The 18,488-nt window shown below is 32.4% G+C and overlaps 1 protein-coding gene and 1 long non-coding RNA gene across 3 annotated transcripts; one reads left to right on the forward strand and one right to left on the reverse strand.

The window, feature by feature from the left end:
* The first annotated feature begins 3,962 nt into the window (after positions 1 to 3,962).
* On the forward strand, positions 3,963 to 7,194 carry LOC146925298 (uncharacterized). 2 transcript variants are annotated; one of them, XR_015010465.1, is made up of 6 exons: positions 3,963 to 4,624; positions 5,012 to 5,057; positions 5,163 to 5,240; positions 5,855 to 6,052; positions 6,364 to 6,472; positions 6,940 to 7,194. It is a non-coding gene; the product is annotated as an uncharacterized LOC146925298 (long non-coding RNA). The 2 variants fall into 2 exon arrangements; XR_015010466.1 differs by having other exon boundaries at positions 5,855 to 5,927.
* A 952-nt stretch (positions 7,195 to 8,146) lies between these two features.
* Positions 8,147 to 8,700, reverse strand: LOC146925299 (uncharacterized). The gene has a single exon (XM_085710257.1). It carries the CDS (start codon positions 8,497 to 8,499, stop codon positions 8,311 to 8,313), a length of 189 nt encoding a protein of 62 aa, XP_085566383.1. The 5' UTR covers positions 8,500 to 8,700; the 3' UTR covers positions 8,147 to 8,310.
* Between the last annotated feature and the right edge of the window lie 9,788 nt (positions 8,701 to 18,488).

Consider the following 18,488-nt stretch of genomic DNA (forward strand, 5'->3'; position numbering starts at 1 on the left):
TCCATTTCCTCCCAGTTTTTCAGTACTTTTTGAATCATGTTAAAATCTCCAAAAAGGAGCCAACTACTATGAATTCTAGAGAGGTGTAAATCTTTAATAGTTTCACAAGTAAGGTGTTTAGAGTGATTATCAGGGGAACCATAGCATCCAGTGGCAAACCAGCTATTATTAGAATTACAAGTAGTAATATAGGCATCAATAATCATTTTATTAGAATTGAGAATTTCAATCTTTATATTATTGTTCCAAAGTAAAGCAAGCCCCCCTGATCTATTCTTAGCACTAAAACCACAATTCACCATATACAAATTAGAGAGGGGACCACAGAGTAAAATTGACTTAGCTTTTTTGTCTGTTTCAGACAATTTAGTCTCCATGAGGAAGACTATATCTGGGCAGTTGACTCTGATGAGCTTCTTCAAAGCTCTGACTGCAGCAGGGTTGCCCAACCCTCTGCAGTTCCAAGATAAAACTTTCATGATTGCTGGCTGGCCTCTTTTAGGAGGCATGCCATTCCATGAGCTAGACTCTGTTGTTGACCTATATGCCCAGTTGCTTCTTCAGTAGTGATCTTTCTTTTGTTGTTTTGTTGACCCCCTAGAACTTGAACCATAGTGTTAACTGGTGCAGGGGAGACAATAACATTCTTTGACATTGTATGATGAACTGCTAGCTTGTAGTCAGTACTGTTTCTGCCTGGCTAGGGGCTGTTTTTTGTTGATTCAGTAGTGTGTTGCTACATCTTTAGGTTAGCCATTTCTCAATTAAACCTCTTGGAATAGGGCTGAACTGTTTCCCACTGATGGACTTGAGAGGGTTACTACTAAAATTTTTATCTTTCGGATCTATAATCCTACGCCCATAGTGTTTTGATCTCAGCCATGCTCCTCTTGGATTAGTCTGACCCACACTATTATCAAATGAAAGGGGAGAGTTTGAATAGCAATTTTCCTTATTATGCCCTACTAATCCACATTTCAAACAAAACATGGGTAGATTTTCAAATCTGAAGTCTACCCAGTTTATGCCATCAACTTCACCTCCAATGTAGAGCCCTGCTCTGATTGATGTGGAGATGTCGAATAGGATTTTTACTTTCACTATCTTGGCATTTTCTGGATACTCATAGATTCCCACATCTAGCACCTGGCCCAGTTGGGAGCCAATTTCTTGACCCATGGCAGTTGATTTGCAGTGAAGGGGCAAACCCCATATTTGAATCCATAAGGGAATTTTTGAGAAGTCCAGATTATTGGGATTTATCTGCCTATCCCAAGCATGAAGCACTAGCCAACAGTTCCTAATTATCCACGGACTACCTTTAATGATTCTGTTTATGTCTTGCTCTTTATCCATAGAGATTTGATACTTTTTGCCTTCAATTTCTGAAATCTTGAACCCTGGGGGATTGCATCAGATGCCTGATAGAGTGCTATGTAGAGTAGGGATAGGGATTGGTTTGTCTGACAATATCTTACCAATAATACTATTCTTGCAGGTGTTGAGGCTCTCTTGAACATGAGTTTCTTGGTAAAAACAGAAGGGTTCTGCATCTTCACCATTTTCAGATTGAGATTCTTGAGCAGCAAAATGTGGGGTCTGTGGGGAGTGTTCCTGTGCCAAGTAGTATCTGCTGCTAGACCCATATTCAGTGGTATTTATTGGTTCTTTCTGCTGTTGATGATAGGTGTTTGACTGGAATTCATCAAATTGGGTAATAATTAGGGTAATAATGGAGGTTTTCTGTATTTTTGCAGGGCGGTGAGATGAGGGGCTTATGATTGATTGGTAGTTAGGATTTGAGGAGTCTGAGAGAACTCCCTTGTTCTTTGGTTCAGTCATGACAAAGGGGATAGAAAGAAGCAAGAAAACAGGTTAGAAGAGAAACCAGGTGGAAGAAGGGACGAAAAGGAGAAGAGGATAGGGTTGAAGAGGAAAGAGAAAGAGAAGAAAGAAAGAGAGCAAAATATGGGTCAGGGTAAAAGGTTGGTTATGGTGGTGAAGGGAGGAATCAAAGAAAAGGGGCGGAGGAGAGAAACCAGGTTGGAGGAAAAAAGGGGAGAGATTGGTTATAATATAAGGACAAGGATCAAAGAAGGATAAGGCTGGTAGGTGAAAGAACAAGGATAAAGAAATTCTGAGGGAATAGAAAACTGGCTGGAAAAGGTATGGGTTGAAAACAGGGTTAGGTTGAAAGAGATGAATGGAGGATTGATAGCAGGGAATTGATGGGGGAGAGAAAGGAAACTACAGAAAGCAATGGCACATCACAGGATGTAAAACTACGGTGCATCTATCATCTTAAAGGTGATGAAGGAAAACGATGGAAAGAAAAAACCAAGGAGAGAAACGATTAAAGAAAGCGATCAAGAAAAGGGTTCTTGGAGCGATCGCAAAAACCGATGAGTTACTATATAACTCTTTGTAGAATGCCACATCATCACAAAGCTTGCATGAGAGCAACAAGTTTCTTTTACAAAGATATATAGATATATAGATAGATAGAATCTTAAAAAACACTTCATTCTAAACGGAGTCCAGCAACTATCAAGTCAGCAATTATGACTATTGGCACCATTGATTATTCAACATATTTCAATTTTTTTCCATTGACAATATACAGTTTTTTTCCAAAGGGACGATATACAATATCTTTGTAGCGCTAGCTTTGACGCAATGGTAAGGGTCGATGCCTCCTTGTGATTTGAAAGTCACATGTTCAAATCTTGAAAATTGTCTTTTTTGGATACATTGGGTAGTCTTTTTGCATACACTGAACCACTCTTTAGTATATCATATTTTTTTTCTCATTACTTAGAAGCTTCTAGTTAACTTGACACAAAACTATGTTTTCAGCAAGCAAAATGGATAACAACAAAAGACCTATCTTAGATCTGTTCGATGAAAATGCAACTCCATTTGCGATATGGTTCGGTTCACATTCAACCCGATCTTGCAATGGACCTTGGATTTATTTATGATCTTAATGTTGTTGATTACATGAACCTATTATCTGGTTATAATCAAAAAGCCTTTCATTTGTCCAGAGTCCTACAATGAGGTGGACAAAGCTGTAATGTTAATTGTTTGAGGCAAGTTAATTGAGATTAGGGAAATTGGTGAGAAGATATCATTCAAGGTTATAACTAATTAATTATCTCTAATATCTTATAAGAAATCAAACCAAATTCCAATAATATGGTTGCGGATGGCTGAACAAAGTTGTAGGTCTAAAGTAGATTATGAAGGTAGGGTCTTGACTAAAAATAGATTGCTTGAAAAAATTTATTTGGTTGGTAACCTTTTAACTCATCAATACTTTATTGGAAATTTGCCGGCTTTTCTACTAAAGCTATAGGGCTTTTTATCTACATAATGATTCTAATTCTCTTTTCTTTCCAAAAAAAATAATGATTCTAGCTAATTCTCTTTGTGAAAAATATTTGTGTTAGATGAGATCACTTAAATCATAGTATTGCTCTATCAGATATTCAAAAGTCCCTCATTTTACATTTTAAGTGTCTATATCTAACACATTATTTCCTAATGCTTTTTCCACTTATGAAGATCCTAATCCCCCATTAAGTAGCATGGCAATATTTTAAAGGACTTAATTTTAATTCTGCCCAAGGGTATTTTAGTCACACAAAAAACAAACCATGGGAAACAGTATCAGTTTTGGATATGAATTGTAGCGGCCCTAATGTGCACATGTAAGCATTAACTTCATTAACGAACAATGACCAAACAACATTCTGATTCACTTCACATAGTATGTTAAGGAGATCAAGTACAATAGTAACTAAGAATGTCAAACTGAAAGAATGAAACATGAATCTTTGGGGTGCATGGCCCACAAGAAAACAATCACAAGCCGAATGTCTTTCCTTCCACACTTCCACTCCACGCAGCAATTACGTTACATGAGGAGTACGACTCGTCACTACCACAATTTTAGCCTTTAATAGCACAACAGTAATAGCGTTTCTCTATAAATGCTATTAAAAAGGCAAAACACAGAATTATTATAGCACTTTTGGTTGAGCGCTATTGTAATCTCCTCATAAATGGACTTAGATAGCGCTTCTATGAAAACGCTATTATTCAACTTCACACAGATAGCGCTTATAGTGGAACGCTATTATATTTCTTTACTTGGATAGCGTTTTTAACAAAACGCTATGTATGGCCATTTATCAAATTATTAAAAAAGGAGGAGATATTTAGTTTTGGCACACGTATTTCACAAAAACCCACTCACCACCAGTAACAAAAAAACTCCACACTAAACCATAGATCTCTTTCTCCAGCAAAACACCAAAACACGATCTCCTTCTTCATCGATCTCCTTCTCACTGAACCATCTCAACCCAGAACCCAGCTCATCCTTTCTCATTGAATCATCGATTCTCCTTCTCATGTCAAAAACCCCAAAACCCATATATAACTCATCGAACCCCATCAAATCCAGTAATCCCAATTGGACTCCATCAAAACCCCAAAACCCCAACTCTTCAATTCGTCAAAGATTTCAAGAATCCAAACCCCACCCTCTTCAATTCCTATTTCATTAGAACTAAAGAACTGTAATAAATTGCCGCCGTTGTCTTTATCTTCAAGAATGGTAAGAAATTGTTCCTATTTCTCTGTTTAAAGGTTGTATATTTTTTATTCGATCAAGCTGTATATTTTTTATTGGATTTGGAGATATATTTATGCTTGTCTATGAGCTTATTCCATATTTTTATTGATTTTCTTTTTAAAATTTCATGTGGGTATAATTTAAATCATGTGTTCTGTATAGAAACATTGTATTCGAAGGTTGTGTTGCTGCTGGTGTTGAGTTGTCCAAATAATTGGATGATATAAGTTGAATTGTCAAAAGAATAAACTTTTGGAGTAATAATCAATTTTATTAATTTTTAATGTTACTTTTGTTGCTAGATATGATTAATATGAATATTTAAGTTTCCTTAATCTTTGTTAATGTATTTTATTTTATTATCAACAGGAGCACTTGGAAAGCAATGAGGGTGATCCTTACTTGTATTCATTTCGTAAGTTAAGAGCATATCCATAGATTGTCTTATTCACCAATTTTATATAAAATCAGTGGTCTCACAAATTAAAATATGACTTGTTATGCTTCTTTGCTATAACAGATTTACTTCAAATGTAAAAATTAAGAGCATATCCATAGATGGTGGAGCTGATGGAACAAGCCCTTCCAAGATGTGAGCGTAAGTTGTTATGTTTTGAAGCTTTGTTGTATTTGGTGGGCTTTTTTCATGCGCAACTCATTAAATAGGAACAATTTTCGGTTGACTAGATACATTTTCTATTTTGGTTAGAGATTATTAGAAAATCTTGGGGTTTAATTTTAGAAAAATCGATGAGTTTATATAGAAGACAGATAAATAAGTACAATGCATCAGTTTTGGTGGAAGGAGAGTGATGGATTTTATACTTGTTATGAAGATAAAAAAAATCTTGAGCTTTAAGGATTTGATTCATTTAGTTTATGGAAAATAATAATAATAATAATAATAATAATAATAATAATAATACTAGAAAAAATGGGGGTAAAAACTATGTTAGTTTGATCCTTTTAAATGAGATGTAAGGTAGGCATAGTGAGGATAACATGATTTCTGCTATGGGTCATGTGTGTCTTGTAGTTGTGTGTATCCTTCTTAGTTGTGTGATTGCTTTTATGTACTATTTTTGTATTATTAGCCTATTGAGTTTGCATGTATACTTGTTAAATATCAGAAGTTGTTACCTTTTTTTTTTTGAAAATAAAAGAAATTATATTAATGGTGAATGTCAAAATACAATTGGGATTGGATTTCAGGAGGGTTATTCACTGCATACCAGAGGCCGTAAGCTTCAGTTTCCAACGCTTCAGGGCCTCCAAGTATACGATGGTTAGTTGCTGCAATCGTGTTACCCTCTTCATCCCTCGCTATAACCCCAATCCCCCAATAACCATCCTGCTCTATATTCTTTAGAATGTCACTGTACACAATTCAATGAAGAAGGGAAAAAAAAGGTTCTAGCCTCTATATTCTTTAGACTAGTATGCATAACTTTTGTTAATCATGCTTAAAATGTTGTAGCGCTATTTCACTTTTTAGAATGTATAACCTTTTGCTTCAATGTCTTCTATGAGAGTAGGAAATCTAGATATTTTGTGAACTAGTGATAATGCATTCTCCATTTGATTGCTTATTTTTTGAACTAGTGATATTTGTTACTTGTAATAATTTGTGGTTGTCTTAATTTCTTTTTTCCTTTTCGTTTCCAATTGCTATTCGATAACCAAAACTTGAAATTGATTTATACTTTTATTTTTTATTTTAGGAACAAGATTTCCAGCTTTTGGATTCGAACTCTTCTCAAGCTTCTGATTTTTTTCTACCGATTATTTACTTAGCATTGGCATAGACTATCCTCATCTCTCATGAATCAGGTTAGTTCACTTCGTCGTGTATATTATGGTAGAGATATAAAATTTGGGGATGTGGGTTATGTGCTGGAAATTGAACAATACAAAATTAAATTGTTGTGTGGTTATAAGTACTTATATATTCTGGCCAATATTGATACACATATTGGGGACCCCCACTAAATCTAGAATGAAGATGAGTATTAATAGGTAATATGCAATCTATTAGTGAGACTGTTAGTGAAACATTTGTTGACTTTACTGTGAGTAGTTGTAAGAATAAAACATTTGACATTGAGTATTATGTCAAGTAAATTTGTTGACTTTAATGTGAGTAGTTGTAAAAATAAAACATTTGACATTGAGGGGGCTGATAAAGAATATGTATTCTTTATGGAATTTATTTACTATGTCATGTCATTTATGGAGAGTTTTTGTATTTGTTGATGCATTGTTGAGTTCATTTTGTATATCATGCAATCTTACTTTAGGTTCGTTAGAATGCTCGAGGTTAACTAGTTGGGGAAGAAAGCCAAGATTTTGTCAGTTGCATTGAAATCATCGTTCGTCGTCGGGAGGTTCCAATTTGTACGGAAAATTGGAGTAAAAAGTCAAGGTTTTGTTAGTTACTTTAGGTTTGTCATAGTTCTTGTATACGTTTTGTGCACGAACTTTGCATTTTTATGTAAGGTATATTAGATATCATTCAAGTTTCTTATCAATACATTATTGTTTATTTCTATTAATGGATGACTAGTGTTTCTTATAAGTATATATTTTTTGTCCGGTCAGAATCTTATTATGATGCTTTTAGTTGTGGATGTAATTTTAAAAAAAAAAAATAGGGACTTTTATTAGCGCTTTTCTGAAAGTGCTAATAAATGGGGATAAATAAGATAGCGCTTTTTCGAAAACGCTAAGAAAGATCTGTTTAAAATAGCACAAAATAAAGGCTATATTAGCACTTTTTTGAAAGCGCTATTGAAAAATTGTTTTTTAATAGCGTTTGGAAAGCGCTATTATAGGCTCCTGACCTTTTATAGCGGGGGCTTTCTTAGCACTTGAGAAGCGCTATTAAGAGCCAAAATAAGTGCTATTAAAGGGGGTATTTTGTAGTAGTGCGTGTTTGTTGAATTGAAGTTATAATTGTTTCTTGAAATGTTTATTATTAAACCTAATAATAATCCATACACAGAAACAATAAAATGTCTATTCTCGAATTTCTTACTACGTAAGAAACTATAGGAAATCATATACATATCAGACTTTGATCCAAAAACAAATACTCATCAATAAGGCGATAAATCAACCTTGCAACTAAGGCATTCAGCCCGATCAGGGCCGACCCAAGGATAAGGTCATTAAAATTTTCGTTTAAGGCCTATCAACAAAAAAAAAAAATTCCTTTAAATTTTATAAACAAAAATGCTTTATATGCATACATTTTTTCCACTAACTTTTCAAGATTATTGGACCAACCCTTAACCCGATCAAATCCAATCTAGTTTAGTTCGATAATTGATTTATGATATGAAACCAGTAAATGCGCGAATTTGGTTTGTTCTTGTTTAGAACGGTTGTCAAGGATAAGGATTAATATTAAACAAACCGAGAGGAGGATGGGGAATTTCAATTTGTTTTTAAATGACAAAAAACAGTATAATAGTATAATAGCAGTAATCACTAGAACAGAAAGAATTAATTTAAAAAAAATATCAACATGATTCCCAATAAACGAGTAATTACAAATACCAATTCTAATAAGTCATAATTTATTATTAAAACAAAAAACAAACTCGTCCATGCATGAAACAAGCTAAAACAAAACACAACGCAGAAAATAAGAAGAGAACAATACTGAACTAGAACAATGGTGGTGGCGCATAACCCAAGAACGGCCTTCCTCCGCCGTAAGAATCAGAGTAATGAACGGTGTCTTTGACTTTGTGGAATCCATTCTTGAATACTCCAAATCCAAACAGAATTCCGATCGTGATCACAACCACAATCAAGCATATGCATAGCATGCACACTTTTCCCGGACAACACATCTTTAATCAACGAAGTTTCAATATTTTTTTACTCTTGGTATTTCTGATCTGATGAAAAAATTGCGAAGATAATGTGGTGAATTTAAAAGAGAATGAAGAAGGTAAGGTTGGTGTCTTTGTTACGGCTTGATTGAAACGCGTACGCGTTTGTGAGCTTATAAGGAAAGCTATTTATTTCATCATTTTTTTGAAAACAACATTCCCTTTCTTCGTAAAATACAAAACAATATTCCCTCTTAAAAGGAAAAATAAAGATTTCGTGTTATGAACCTTATCATAAAACTGATTTCATTAGCGTGATTTACTATAAACCCCTTAGAAAAAGGAAATGAAAATCATAAGCGTCATGCTAACCGGTGCCCCAGAGTACCGGTTAACAAGTCCAATATAGTAATATTTGTATTAAATGCTTAAATAATGACCCAAAAGGGTAATATTTACATTCAAAGTTGTGTAATCAATGCATTAAATATTTTTTCTCTTGGTTTAAAATTTTCTCTTTCGGCTTTCTTAACTGGTGCCCCGGAGGCACCGGTTAGCATTAGCCAAATTATAAATGGATTGGAATTGAATAGTTAATGAACTTCATTAACATTTTAACATAAAAAAAAAAAAAAAAACTTCCTTAACATGAAAGGTTCGACAAAATCTGATTCGATTCATGAACTAATGTTTTGCCCGACTTTATTTACTTCGTTCAGTTTCAACTCTAGATTATTAGGTTCGTTACCTACAAACGAAATGGTTGACATCAAAAAATTATTTTATAATAATTGTATATAGAAATAAAATCTTACAAAATTATAAATTTGAAGATAAATGTGTAACTATTTTAAGAAAAAAGCACACGAGTCCTCCAACAAAAGTTGCAATGACATGTTGAATACCATACACCATTAAAACTTCTCTTGGAGGACTCGCGTGTTTTTCTTAAAATAATTAACCATTTATCTTCAAAATTAAAACATGTATTAAATTAAATAAAACATGTATTAAATTAAATGCATTTTCTTAAACTCAGTTTTGATATTCAAAAGTTACTTTTGAATATAAACAGAATGTAAATTAAACTATGTGCTAATTTTCTTTTTGACTCAACTTACATTTTTTGTTCAAAATCAGAAAATCGTAATTTTAGAATTAAATAAAGAAAAAAAAACAAAAAATAAACTCCTATTTTTATATATTTTTTAGAATATTATTCTACAGCAGACCAAAAAATACTTATCCATAAATTTTGCAATGTTAGATAATAGCGAAAAGAACATTACTTTTTATTGATGAATTTTATAGTAAAATTAACGTGTACGTTTTGTTGTCAACCTTAAATGGGAATGTTGAAGGCGATGTGTTTAAGGTGGATGGTGAAGTAGTTGAGTCAGTTACAACAACTAGTTTTGGGATGTATATGGACATGGAGTCTAAAAATTTGGTGATTGGTCTCTAGTAAAATTGACCAATGATTGTGGTGGGGTAACAACGAAAATAGTATTTTAATGGTCTAGTTTAACATCTCTTTTTGTTTTTACAAACAAAAAATGTTACGTCTTTTTGGATCCAAAATAAATAAATTTATTTACTTCCTCTATTTCTTTGTTAATAAAAATATCTCTATTTAATATTAAAAAGTCATTTAACATAAAAAAGTAATTGAGATAATTACATTGACCTCCCTTGAGTTTTCTGTAAATGACACAAAGACCCCCTCTATTTTTATAATGGACATTAACCTCCCTTAAATTCTCTTATAATAGTCAAACACCTCCCTTTTTAATTTAACACCGTTAACAATCCGTTAACAATAAAAATCATTATGAGGACCATCTTCCTCCACTAAACCACGAAACATTCCAGCCATTTTTGTAAGCTGTTCAAAGCTTTTTCTTCCCCTTTATTTCAAATGCTGCAGCGCAGACCTCTTATTGCCATGTGAATCATACACATGCCCCATAAAAAAAACAAAATACACAACATCATATTAATTTGGTTTCCTCATTTTTATCCCAAAAACGTGATTCAGTGATCGCTAAAAAAAGTGTGAGCAGATGATAAGTTGTGATAGGAACGGACAAAAATTAGAAACACAAAATGAATCACAAAAAACACACTTGTAGGAAACGATAACACACGAGAACGAAAAAATCCAATGCATTTGATTTGAGTATTGTAACTTGTAAGATCAGATGCTTCCATGGGTAACCGAAAAGTTGTGAGATTTGGAATTTTTTTTCTGACAGACCTAGACGGCTCTAACTGCAGGGTGGTATTTGTCATGTGAAAAAAATAGAGGGGAGGTGAGTGACATATGTACAAAGTTTAGGGGAGGTAAGTGTATTTTTCCCAAAGTAATTTGACTGGCACTATATTTTCATGGCGGGGCTTTAGAGTATTCTCATAGAAAAATGATATTTGTACAATCATTTTGTGACAACTTTTAGACAACTTTCTCTCTCATACTCACATTATATTCTTATTATCTCTCATCCTTTTTCCCTCTCCATTGTTTTTGACCAATAAGAAGAGAGAAAAAGAAGGTTGTCATAAAACTTGTACCAAATGGTTGTTCAAATATCATTGCTCATTCTCATATGCCTCCAAATTGTAACCAAAAAAATATGCCTCCAAATTGCAACGGAAAAAGGATATATAAGCACGTTGAAGTTGATTTTGACGCAGCAATAGTGGTATATCATTGTATTTAATCTGAATGGAGGAAAATCTCACGTATTTTATGCGAAGCAATAGTACTTGAATGAATAATTTTATTGAATATCTCTAACATCATCGATGTTGTACGGAATACAGTGTTGGTTAATGAAGAATCGACTTTAGTGAATTACATGTTTTTTAAACAGCCTTAAAAAATTAGTGTGATTTTAGACTCTTGCGTATGAAAAAGTTTATGTCCGAAGGAAAGAATTCACTTTGTGTATTCTAAAGATTTTATGACAAAAATTAATCATTGTTAAACCTGAAGAAATTTCGTATTAAAAACATGTAACCCATGCACATAATTTTTTTTACTCCTTTTTCCTACGTGGTTTTTAAATAATCACAATTGTGGCCGTAAATCATGCAAAAATCAATTAATTGAGGTATTATTTTTACTAGGTTTCCTTTGATTGTGTGTGAATATTTTAATAGCTGTCCTTATTATAAGCTCACAAAACCATATTTCACTCCTTAATAGAGACACCAACGTTACATTGTCTTTAAAATTCACCATTATCTTAGCATTTTTTTCATCAGATCCAAAATACCAAGAAGAAAAAGATTGAAACTTTGCTGTTTTTGACGATCATTGGTTAAAGATGGGTTGTGGGGGCAGAGTGTGCATTATATGCACATGCTTGATTCTTGTTGTGATTGTGATCGTGATTGGGTTTCTATCTTGGTTTGTGCTGTTCGAGGATCCAACTACTCGCATGAAGAATACACCTCCTACTCAGAAGGAAGTAGATTCCCTTAGTTTAGACATGAACAAATAGTTTATATGAAATTTTGTTATTTTGTGATCCCCATTACTTATTTCATGATTGGGTAGAAATATTTGAAGAGAATATCTAATACTCTTTGGTTAGTTAGACAGATTAGTGGTCCTTCTTTTATTTTATGTTTAAGATGTTATGTAATGATATGCATGTTCCTAAAATTAAACCAGTCCGCCATCCATTAAGGTAGCACAAAAGAAATTCTGATTTAAATTAACCTGTCACTTGGGCACCAAACAAAAATGCATATGACATGTCATGATAATGAAAACAAAATTAAATACTTCCACATAAGCAAACACACAGTCAAATGAAATACCTGCCACTTAGAGCATCCACAATGGTAGTTTCCTAACAAGGACTCCTTAAATGGACCCCACGTGACACATCACTTATTTATGATTTTTTAATAAAAGTACCTATTAAGGACTCAATGACTCCAATGGCAATACACTAATAAGGACTCCAATGAAAAGTACTTGAATATGTCCAACTATCTTTATATATTAAACAAAAATAATTTATCTATTACTCATTTTTACAAGTGGGACCAAGTAGTACACATTTTATTACTTTTTTAAACGTGGGACCCGTTAGTTACCCAGGAGAGAGAGGGTCCTTATATAGTTGTCCGTTCCTTAACGGGGACTCAATTTTTCTTCCTCCAATGGAGGGTCCTTAACAGGGAGTGGTCCTTGTTAAGTAAGGACCCCCCATTGGAGATGCTCTTAGGCCACCACAACCAAAATTAAATCCCACTACATAGACAAACACACAGTCAAATAAAATATCCGTCACTTAAGCAACTATTAATCAAATATTAATACTTCACACAAACATATAAGGCATAATAAAATCAAAACTTTCTACACTTATAACATTTCACATCACAACGTCATACACAAATATTCTATAGAACATAATTAAAAATCATCTCTTTCATACAACTATAAATTTTACCACACATGTTTTTATTTTAATATCATATATCTTCAACAACTATTACAAATAATACTTTTTAAATTATAATATCTAACCATAACGATAACTAATGGTTAGGTATTATAATTTAAAAAGTATGATTCGTAATCGTTGTTGAAGATATATGAAATTAAGATAGAAACTTGTGTGGTAAAATTTAGAGTTGTATGGAAGTGATAATTTTTATTTATGTTCTATAATATATTTGTGTACAAGGATGTGATGTGAAATGTTATAATCGTAGAAAGTTTTGATTTTATTATCCCTTATATGTTTGTGTGATGTATTAATATTTGATTGTGGTTGCCTAAGTGGAAGATATTTCATTTGACTGTTTGTTTGCCTATGTGACGGGATTTAATTTTGGTTGTGGCTGCCTAAGTAGCGGGTATTTCATTTGTCTGTGTTTGACTATGTGGTGGAATGTAATTCTGTCTTTATTATCATGACATGTAATATGCATTTTTGTGTGGTGTCTGAGTTGTGGGTTAATTTAAATCAAAAATTCCTTTGTGGTGCTTAGTGGCGGACTGATTATATTTTGATCATTTAGTTTTAGGAGCACGCATAACATTTTATAAGAACTTAAACATAAAATAAAAGAAGAATGATTTGTGACTATTTCTTTTCTGTTTGGATGTCTATGACTTGTACAATTTATTTTATAATATTGTAGTGTATGTTTGCTTTGATTTGTATGGTTTGTGGTTTATTTATGTTGACCCCTTGCTTTAGGTATCAAAGAAGAGGTGCATGTTCTGATGTTTTTGTTTGAAGTGCTTACGGGGTCAAAATTGGGTTTTGATTGAATGGTAAATATATTAAAAAGATTGGAAGGATATTTATTTTAAGAATTTTAATTAAATTATGTTAAGAATTTTGGTCTAGGTTTTTGTTAAGAGTTTATTATTGATGACAAGAACAAAAAAAAATAGTAGTGCATTTTTTTTCTTTCTAATATGAAATAAGTAGGAGTAATGTTTTGGATAAAAATCCAAGACATTACAATTGTACTAATTGTACTACTTGTTATGTTGATGATATTATTATTAAATGAGATAATTTGACTGACTGATGGACAACTACTCAAAAGGAAATTGTCAACAAAGTTTGAGATGAAAGACCATGGATAACTCAAGGATTTTCTGGGAACTTAGGTAGACTACTCAAAGCAAGGCATTTTTATCTTCTGGAGGAAGTATGTGGTTGATCTTTTGCTGGAAACATGAAAACTTGGATGCAAACTTGCAAGTGTTCACACTGATAAAAATCATAAGATGAGTTTCGAGAAGGAATTGCCAACGTTGGCAAGGGTCAATATCAGAGATTAGTGGAAATTTGATTTACTTGGCACACTAGACCAGATTTCCCATATGCGGTGGGTACGATGAGCAAAGTCATGCATGATCCGACAAGATACGACACAAGTAATATAGTTGTAGATCATGTTCTACAATATTTGAAAACCTCTCCAAGGAGAGGACACTCTTGTTTAGAAGAGGTTGAAGTCTAACTATATATGAAGGTTTACATTGATGCTGATTATGTAGGGTCATTGAGTTAAAGAAGATCTACTTCATGCTATTGTACTTTTTGTGGTGGAACCTTGTTTTTTGGAGGAGTAAGAAGCAAAGTGTAGTTTCTCAATCAAGCACTTAAGCATAATTTAGAGTTGTCACTGAGAATTTGTGAACTATTATAGATGAAACAAATTGCTTGAAAATTTGAAGATACAATGTGAAAACCTAATTTAAAGATACAATGTGAAACCTAATGAAGATACAAGTGGATCAAATTAATCCTTCCTTATTTATTAATTTTGTTAAGTCTGCAGCAATTTAACTTAATATTTTTCCGCTCATTTGCTGTATTAGGTTAGCAGTAATTTAACCTAACAAATTCCATCTAAAAACCTGCATCACACCAATTTCATTTCTATCCTCTAGCCTTTTTTTTTTTTTTTTTACAATATTTTGTACACTGATTTAATACTAAAAAAAATGCATTGCACCAATTTCATGCCTTTTTTCTTTTATTTTTTTGACAATATTTGGTACACTTTTTTTTAAGGAAATATTTTGTACACTTATTTAATACTAAAAAAATGCATCGCACCAATTTCATGCCTTTTTTTTTACAATATTTTGTACACTTATTTTTTGAAGGAAATATTTTGTACACTTATTTAATACTAAAAAAATGCATCGCACCAATCCTTATTTATTAATTTTATTAGGTCTGCAGCAACTTAACCTAATAATTTCTTTCTCAAATGCTGCATTAGGTTAGTAGCAATTTAACCTAACAAATTCCATCTAAAATGCAGCGCACCAATTTAACCTAACAAATTTCCTCTATAATGTAGTAATCCCTAATATTTCTCCCCACTGATGAGCTTGGTATAGATAGAACTTATTAGATACCATTGATTCCGGTTTCATTCTTATCTTGTTGAGTCATCGTTTGTATATATCTATTGTTTCTTTAGACTTTTTTTTTGACAAGTTGTTGTACACTTATTTAATACGTTTACAAACAGAATACCCTAATTTCCATGCAAACTCGGCTACCCTAATTTCCATGCAAACTCGGCTATATATAGCAAACTCTAAACCATGTTTCTCTAAAAAAAAAAAAACTAAATCGTTGTATATTACCCAGTTATCCATCTCACCATATATATTTATTTTTAGGATATTATATAAATGAATTCAATTAATATACTTACATGTGTATTCGTTCATGCAAACTTATTTAATATCTAACCCGAGCAACGCCGGGTCTCTAAACTAGTAATTTATTTACAATTTATAATCTTTAAAATTTTATGCTAAAACCTTTCAAAAAAAAATTAAGCTAAATTTATCCATTTTTTACAAAATACTACTTTTAAAATGGATGCATGCAGACATTAATATATATGATCGGATGACACTAATAATATTTCTAAAAGAAAAATGCTGAATCTCACGACAAGTTGTATCACGAATTTGTCCCGATAAGCATGCAAACATCCACTTGCATTCATTTTATTGGTGAAAACTTGCATTATTTAACTATTAATTGAGCAATATATATAAGACCACAACCACTTCACATCCAGGGGCGGATCTGGACTCAAAATATTGGCGAGGCACAATTTTTTCGCAGTTAAATAATTAAATAAAATGTACACATAAGTAGCGAACATGAGTTAATTGTTGTTTGTAGCGAGTGAATTTTGGGTGTAAATGAGCAATTTTAAAAATGAGAAGAGTGATTTTAAATAACATATGCAAATATAAGGCCCAAGCCCATAACAACAAACACACATAACCCTAAATATTTGATACTCATAGTCACATTATCACAGCCGCTGCAATACTTTTCTTTTCTTTTCTGCTTCTTTCTTTTTATGGTTCCATGGTTTCTTCATCTTTTTCCTTTCTTACCATGGTTTCCACATATGATTTCTTCTTCTTTTCTACTGGTACTCCGCTTGTGATTGATGGGTTTACATTAAGTTTATTATCTCAATTCAATGTTTCATATATGGAGGAAAAAAAATAAAAAAAATCAGCTTGGGTTGGTGTGACACTTGCCACACCAGGACCTGTTCAGGTCCGCCCCTGTTCACATCTAATTATTAATTTTATATAGCTTTATATGCTTTCGATTGGAATGAGGCATTGAGTTATAGAGTTGTTTCCCTTTTCCTTTTAGACACATGACCTTGTTTTTTTTAATATAATAGTAGTATATATGTGAAAGAAATGTAACAATAAGTTTATTCGGGATAATCGTGAGCAAAATGGTTCGGGAAATGTAGCATCACTCACACATGTAATTAATATTAGCTGCTTCCAAGTAGTGTAAGTGTGTAACACGAAATTAATATATTGACAATCTTTAGACCGTTGAGTTAGGCATCGAATAGAACAAAATAAAATAGGGGTATGCAATTTTTTTTTTTGGTGTACAATATGGGTATCTAATTTGAAACATATTAAATTAATTATCACAAACCATCTATACCTATTAATAAAGCCAATACTATTTTTTGGTGTAGCCTTTTTTTGTAAATCCCAAAATGCCCTTAGTTGATGGGAGTTATTAAAAAAAAAAAAAAACTGCATTACCCACTAATAATCACACACATGGTGGCAGTTATTAAAGAAAAAATCTGCATTACCCACTAATCACACATCAAAACATAATTGCAGGCTTTCTTTTTGAAAAAAAAAAATCTGCCAAGTTTCTCCTTCTTCACTGAATTGAGCGGTTTCTTTGTATTTCTGTGTGAAAATTTAACAAGGAAGTTAACAAATTTTCCTAATAGTGTATATGAAGGGCTGGTAAACTATGCATATCATTCTCTTTTATTTCTTTTTTTCTTCATTGTGTTTTTTTATTTCATCTTCTAATTTTGTTCTAAATAATATTTCGAAAACGGTAATTAAAAGTGACATATAGATACGAGAGGGATTATCGTTTCTTGAGGATTGCCACAGTGAGATAACAAAAATAGGAAGAAATATAAAATATGGACTGAGCATGGCAAGTGGCAACAACGTTTTTTTTAATCCTAAATTAAGATTGAGAGATGAGAAAAGGGGAAGGGTGGCGGTACCCTTGGCCACCGGTGAAAAGTAGCAATGTGGTCGATTAACCGACCATGGAGGCATCACTAATTGTGATTACAACGGCTAATCGTAACATCAACGATATAACCTCTACGACGGTAGGGGTTTTCTACCATTTATTTATTTATTCAATATTTTTTCCTCACTTTTATTCTTCTCATTCCCTTTTTTATATGCTCATTTATCCCTTTTATTATATGTTGTTACTCATTTCTCCCTTTTATTAAGGTGGTATCCGCTCAGCACCACTCAATGCAGTAGTCTAATCAGAGTTTGATATTCTTCAATTCTGTTGTTCATTTTTTTTTTTTTTTTTGTAATTTTAACAACATATTCTTCAATTTTTATACTTTTATTTCCTATGTCATGGTTCCCAATGCTTATCATATTTTTTTCTCTGACTTTGTGTTTTTATCTATATCAGATGGCTCAAAATTATAGATCTTACATATAGATTGGAATTAAAGACTAAATGTATTTCACTCTTTGCACCTATTCTATACTTTAATAATGGTAACATTCCTATGGTGGTAGACTAGATTCATTAACAAGTTATAATATGATTAGCTGTGATTGAAAGTATTAAAATGTAAAAAATGATTTATGTTTTTCTGGCAGTTTTTACTTTTCTTCAAGTCATTATGTTGTACATTAATGTTAGTAGGTTACTGTTCAGTCTTTCTCTGTGTTATGCTTCTACGATTTTGAATATTCAACCATTGTCTTCTTCTACTATTGTCACACACTTTATTCTTTTACCATTATTTTACCTTCATTTTCTTTTTTATTTTGTTTTTTAAAAAAATTGGCGGTTTTATAATTTTGATTATGAGAGTTTGGTATCAATTGGAGTTAAAAAGATGTAATTTGGAAATTTAAACGCAGAAACGAAGGC

Source organism: Medicago sativa, chromosome 5, assembly GCF_051527215.1.
Source record: "Medicago sativa cultivar Bolivia chromosome 5, Bolivia_mono, whole genome shotgun sequence".
Taxonomy (NCBI): Eukaryota; Viridiplantae; Streptophyta; class Magnoliopsida; order Fabales; family Fabaceae; genus Medicago; species Medicago sativa.

Coding starts and splice junctions, on each gene's coding strand:
- LOC146925299 (XM_085710257.1), bottom strand. CDS start 8,499: ATGTGTTGTCCGGGAAAAGTGTGCATGCTATGCATATGCTTGATTGTG.